We start from the raw sequence: 6,514 nt of genomic DNA, 5'->3' as shown, positions 1-6,514 counted from the left end.
AAACTGACAGCAGTCTAGTAAGTGATATATCACTGGAATCAGTCTCCGTCCCCACATCAAGCTGCTTTCAGAGATTTTGGTGACAGATGCCCTTAAACTAATGAACACTGATGAAGAAATGGATCTTATTGCTTTCAATGGGATTGCTCAATCTGTCCGACTCATCAGTTGTGTCAGACAGATGCCGACGCAGTGGCTGAATCACAACATATACAATCTTATGATCTGGCCCTTGCAGAAAATTGTGAAAAATCTAATGTTTTTTTTCTTTCATACATTAACAGTATAAAGCGATAGTGAGGCAAACATGCATGAAAACAAAACCCAAGATGACAGCTGTAACCACGCTATAGGGATCCATCCTTCAGATTTGTAGACCTTATATAATCATATACAAAAATGTAAATCTCTGCTAAAACTATCTACAGGGTTTTTTTTACCTGTGAAACGTTCTACCAGAAGAAATCCACATTTAGGGTAAGATCACACAGGACTTTTTTTTCTGCAGCAAAACCTGATGATCTTGGCAGGAAAGAAGCTGCGGGAAAAACACAGATTTAGGCTGTGGGCACACGTAGCGTTTTAAAACGCTCACTAAAAACCGGACTCCTTCCCAGAAATCGCGCGTTTTTTTCCGCGCGATTTCACCGCGATTATGATCGCGATTTTCGCTTGCGATATTCAAGCACTTTCCAAGCGATTTGAAGCATCGCTTGGAAAGTGATTGACAGGTTGGTCACACTTGTCAAACATAGTGTTTGACAAGTGTGACCAGGTTTTTACTATTGAGGCCGCCTATGCGGCATCAATAGTAAAAGATAGACTGTTAAAAATGCTAAAAAAAATTAAAAAAAATCGGGTATATTTACCTTCCGGCGTCCCGCGCTGCATTCCCGGGCCTCAGCGTTCCCAGTAATGCCTTGCGAGACCTGTGATAACGTTGGTCTCGCGTTGCTATAGTGATCTCGCGAGACCGCTAGAGTCACGCGAGACTACGTCATTACAGGGCCTTGCCGCAAGGCATTACTGGGAACGCTGAGGCCAGGAATGCAGCGCGGGACATCGGAAGGTAAATATACCCCGATTTTTTATTCTTTTTTTTACAGGGGTATGGTACCCAGGGCCTGGAGGACAGTCTCCTCTCCTCCACACCGTGGGTACCAACCGCACATGAGACGCTTAACTTCCCGCATGGTGGGCATAGCCACATGCGGGAAGTAAGCGATTCTCATGCATTCCTATGGGTGCGGAATCGCGGCAATTCTTTGCGATTCCGCACAAAAGAATGAGCATGCTGCGATTTTTTCCGCGATGCGATTCCGCCGCGGAAGAAAGCGCAGCATTAGCACAGCATGTGCGCAATACCATAGGAATGCATGGGGGGCGGTCTGTACACGATTTTTAAGCGTTTTCACGCCAAAAATCGCGGCAAAAACGCTTAAAAATCGCTATGTGTGCACATAGCCTTAGGTGTGTTTTTTTTTTGTCTCTTTGTCCATGCTAATGTCCATAACTTTTCTGCTGCAAATAATGACATCTGCCTTTCTGCAGCGTTTTTTTCAACACCCATTCAAGTCAATGGGTGAAAAACGCAGCAAAAACGCTGAAAGTGACATGCTCTATGTCCAAAAAACGCTGCAAAGCACAAAATCCTGATCACACAAAAAAAACTATGCATGAGATTTCTGAAATATAATAGCCTTACAGTACCAGCAAAAGCTATGTGCACATGCTGCGGATTCACCAGCGGATTTTTCCGTGCAGATCCACAGGTAAAACCGCAGGTAAATTGACCTGCGGCTTTCCCCTGCGGTTTGACACCTGGACAATGGAATAGGTACAATGGAATTGGGACAATGGAATTCAAAACAGCAGCTTTTCCGCAGTGAAGAAACCGCAGCATATGCACTGCAGATTGTAAATCCCATAGACTTAGGCTGAGTTCACACGTGGCGTTTTTTTCGCGTTTCCGCGGCTGTTTTAACCGCGCGATTTTGCTGCGAAAAATAAGCATCCCATGCATTCCTATGGGATTCCGCAATGCTGTGCTAATGCTGCGGTTTTTACCGCGGCGGAATCGCTTTGCGGTAAAAACCGCAGCATGCTCATTAATTTGCGGAATCGCGGCGATCCCGCACCCATAGGAAAGCATTGTTCCGCTTACTTCCCGCATGTGGCTGTGCACACCATGCGGAAAGTAAGCAGAACAATGGCGGATGGTACCCACGGTCCGGAGGAGAGGAGACTGTCCTCCGGGCTTTGGGCACCATATCCCTGTAAAAAATAGAATTTAAAAATAAAAAATATTGTTATTCTCACCCTCCGACGTCCCGCGCAGTCTTTCCGCTTCTCTTCACGCTCCCGTTCCCAGTAGTCCTATGCGAAAATGCCCGCGATGGCGTCCGTTCTCGCGGGATCGCGAAGTCTCGCGGTCATCGCGAATTACATCGCGATCCCGCGAGAACGGACGTCATCGCGGGCATTTTCGCAAAGGATTACTGGGAACGGATGCGCGGGACGTCGGAGGGTGAGAATAATACCATTTTTTATTTTTTTTTTACATTTTATCTTTTACTACTGATGCTGCATAGGCGGCCTCAGTAGTAAAAAGTTGGTCACACTCGTCAAACACTATGTTTGACGAGTGTGACCAACCTGTCAATCAGTTCTCCCAGCGATGCTACAGATCGTTTGGAAAACGCTAGCATTCTGCAAGCTAATTACGCTTGCAAAATGCTAGTTTTTCCACGGGAAAATCGTTGGAATTTAAAATGCGATTTTCCCGCGGACTGGAATTCCGGAATTCTCGCGGTAATTTCCGCGAGAGTTCCGGTACGTGTGCACTTAGCTTTACACTGTACGCAGAACTGCTGCGGATCTGCAGCGTGTGCACATACTCATTTTCAGCTGCTTTTTAGGGTATTAAAAAAAATGGAAAAAAAAAAAAAAAGCAAAAAAAGTCCTGTGTGAACTTACCCTTATGCTGCCTCGTTAACCCAATCAATGCCATTACTGAGAAATGGTGATAACATCTATGATCATCACTTACCACATTGGAGCAAAGGTCAGACAGGAGGAATTGTGTCATGTCTATCCCCCAATCAGCCCTGAATGATGCATCTTAGACTGACGTTCTCAAACAGTGCTGTGCTTTTGTACATTTATTTTCATTATGATTTACAAGGCTTTCGATTATTAGACAAAAATAGCATACAATAACTAAATATAAAGAAAGTAAAAATAGAGAAAGAAAAATAGAGGACAACCAAAATTCTATATATGAAAGAGCATAGTGTTACCAGAGATATCTGCACATTACCAAAAAAAATCTCTGCGTCGAGCTCAAGAGTTTCTTTTTGTCAGGCAAAACTTGAGTCACTTTCATTTTAATCATGTCTCAGCTGAAAACAGGCAGGCAGAAATGGCTTAGTGCAACCAGAAGTTTAGCTCAAACAGCTCTCGGAACAAGAATTAGGGGCTTATATTATACAGTGCACTTACTGCCACTGAAAAATATTTTTTTCAGTTTTAAGAATTTTTTTTTTGTCTACACACTTATTGCTGAGGTGGGAAGAACGGAGGCTGTGGGCAGGGGTAACCAGATGGTTGATTTGGGTAAGGTGCCTGACCAGCCTGTGGTTGGTATAGGTAAGGGGGTATCGTTTGGCCATACATGTATGGATTATAGCCAACAGGCATAGGCATACTGTAATACCCTGTGTATCCTGGGTAGGTCGGGAATGGAGGACCCTGTGCCTGCGATGGCATAGTGCCTGGAGCAGGCTGTACAGGTGGTGGAGCAGTGGCACCTCCTAGGGCAGGGTTCACATTCTGAGCTGCACTAAAAGGGACAGGAGCACTTGTGGGGACCGCTGGAGGAGGAGGACGTGGTGGAGGCTGCTTGTTGGTGTAGACAGTCCTTGGAGCTGGTGTTGGAAGGCTCGATGTGCCACCAGCAGCTGCAGCAGACGATGAGGCAGCAGTCTGGTAACTTGGTACAGCGGGCATTGATGGAGCACTTGGCTCTCTTGCAATACTTTGCTGCAAATCTTTCAGTAACTCATCTCTTTCTGTTTTCCGGGCAAATACAATATCACTGCATTTAACCTGAAATTTCAGAAGGATTTCTGTCAGGTCGTTGTAAAATTTGGTTCCTTCCTTCAGATTAGCTACAAGTTCGATGTAACTATCATGGCCAGCAGCTAGTTTTTTCAAGACTTCTTCTCTTAAGTTGGCCTCACTGTTTGACTGCTTCATCTTGGAAAACTCCTGGTGAGAAACTTGAATTTGACCAATCAGCTCCTCCTGCTTGTTCAGGTTCTTCTGCACTCGGTCTGTGTAGCCTCCATAGATTCTATCAAGCTCAGTCACTGATAAAGCTTCTTCATTGATGGCTCCATCTTGTGCCAAAGCAGTGAGAAACTTGGTTGTCATATCAAAATTAACAGATTTTATATCATTCTCAAGTTGCTCCCTCTCCTTCTTTAAATCATCTAACTGGGCCAACAGAGACTTCAGGGTGATGACCACCTCACTGCCCTGCATGGTTTTTGCAGGGTTGGCAGAAGGAATGGATGCATTGAGATCGGCTTCTCCCTTACACAGGATTGTGATGGCTTCACGCTGAGACTGATAACGCTCCTTCACTTGTGCATCTGCTGTAATGGCTTTATCCAAGATATTACTCAGGTTGGCGCCTTCACTTCTCAGAGGCTTATACAGTTCAATAGAAGGCGTTCTTTGCCACCTTTCTTTGAATTTTGATTTCAGTTCATTATCGGTCGCCTCTTCCTCATCCAGAAACTTAAGCGATACGTCCAGAATTTCTTTGTTCCGCCCGAGCAGATCGGGAAGGTCTCTGATTAGTTGATCAATAGTCTGGATCCCGCCTTGCTCAATCACAGCCTTGGATTTCTGCAAAATAGACTGAGGTATACTGTCACCAGAAACATCTTCGATGGCAGCAGGAAGATTCAAAGAGGCAAGGACCCCATTACATAAAGTGGTGGCATCTCTCATCCTAGCAATGGTGCTGTTGATCACATCAGCCTTTCTCTGGTTATAAAGACTCATTGACTGCTGTACAGATACAGGTACCATCTTCTCAAACAGGTCTGTGTACTTCTGGCTCATGGGGACAGAGACTGGAGTGGGTTTGACAAGAGGAGCTTTTCCGATAGGATCAAGATCTTTCAGGTCTGGCACTCTATCGTGGTAGATAAAGTCGTTGTCTTTTTTGGCAGCTGTCAGTGCTCGGTGGATTTTGTCAGACAGATCCTTAACAGTGATGTATTCATCGTACCTGGAGGTGACAGTCTTCACCAGATCGGCGGCATGCTGTAACCTGCTGATCTCCTCCCCAAACTTCTTCTGCTGCTTGGCCAGGACTGACTGGTGGTAGTCCGCATGGGCCTGCATGAGACAGTGCTTGGCAGCCAGCACGGGGAACACCTCCTTGGGCAGGGCATCTTTGTACTGACACTGCTTGAAGGCATCTCCGTAGAAGTCAGCAGCTTGGTTGGCCAGCTTGGCTATGACAGCATCCTTCATCTTGTCTCTGGTGGCTTTGAGGAAGACGACCTCCTGGGCCTGGGCCAGCATGATGATGCTCAGGGTGCCCATGGTGTCGGGGGAGATGTCCACAGTGGGGTCCCGGCTGAGGGAGGACAGCACGGTGTCCTTGATGTGGGAGAAGGCCCCGCTGGACAGCTGGTAGAAGCGGGAGGCGGCCTTCAGGGCCTCTTCGTTCTCCAGGTTCTGCTCGGAGGCGATCTGACTCGCCAGGGCCCCGACGTTGAAGAGCACGCAGGTCTTCTCATAGCCCAGGCTGGGCAGGCTGAGCTTCACCGAGCCGCCGAACAGGGAGCCCTTGTCAAACGCGTCCTTCCAGGTGAAGCTGAGGCAGAGCTGGCCGTCCGACCACGGGAACTTGGGCTCCACGGAGCAGAGCTGGTCGTAGTAGCGCATGACGGCCTCCAGCGAGCTCTCGTGCTTGTCCTGCGGCCTCCCCACCGCGCTCCGCCGCAGCTTGTTCAGCTCCTCCACCGCCCGCACGTACTCGGCCTGCTCCTCCCCGCTCGGGTACGTGTTCAGGATGAACTTGGTGAGCGGCTTCACCAGGTCGGTGTCCGACGTCTTCTTCAGGGGCACGGAGATGAAGGCGGCCATGACTGCACCGCGTCCTGCTGCAGGAGGCTAGTGTTCCTCAGTATCGGCCGCTGTTTCCGGGTGCCGCCTCCCGTGCTGCTCGGTCATACGGCAGGGTGAGTCACCTGCAAGAGAGTGCACTGTCATTTCCTGCTGCCTGTCATCATGTACTGCCGTGTGCTAACCCTGCCCCGCGCCGCACATACGTACTGAGAGCGAGCAAGATGTCGGCGGCTCCCTGGCGGTAATGAGGCGCTAAGTATGCGGGCGCGCGCAGCACGGGGGAGGAGGAGCGTGGCGCGGGAGGGGCGAAGCGTGACTCGGGGAGGGGCGGAGCGTGGTTCCTGGGAGGGGCGGAGCCTGGGGC

The 6,514-nt window shown here is 48.4% G+C and overlaps 1 protein-coding gene across 1 annotated transcript; it reads right to left on the bottom strand.

The window, feature by feature from the left end:
• Positions 1 to 3,146: 3,146 nt before the first annotated feature.
• Positions 3,147 to 6,507, bottom strand: PDCD6IP (programmed cell death 6 interacting protein). The gene is made up of 2 exons (XM_073556827.1): positions 6,358 to 6,507; positions 3,147 to 6,272 (listed from the first exon to the last, which is right to left on the bottom strand). The coding sequence occupies exon 2, from the start codon at positions 6,166 to 6,168 to the stop codon at positions 3,556 to 3,558; it is 2,613 nt and encodes an 870-aa protein (XP_073412928.1). The 5' UTR covers positions 6,169 to 6,272; positions 6,358 to 6,507; the 3' UTR covers positions 3,147 to 3,555.
• Between the last annotated feature and the right edge of the window lie 7 nt (positions 6,508 to 6,514).

The sequence above is a fragment of the Dendrobates tinctorius genome, unplaced genomic scaffold (assembly GCF_039654945.1).
Source record: "Dendrobates tinctorius isolate UK_male_01 unplaced genomic scaffold, ASM3965494v1 ptg000240l, whole genome shotgun sequence".
In the NCBI taxonomy this organism is placed as follows: Eukaryota; Metazoa; Chordata; class Amphibia; order Anura; family Dendrobatidae; genus Dendrobates; species Dendrobates tinctorius.
This window is presented reverse-complemented; position numbering and strand designations above follow the sequence as displayed.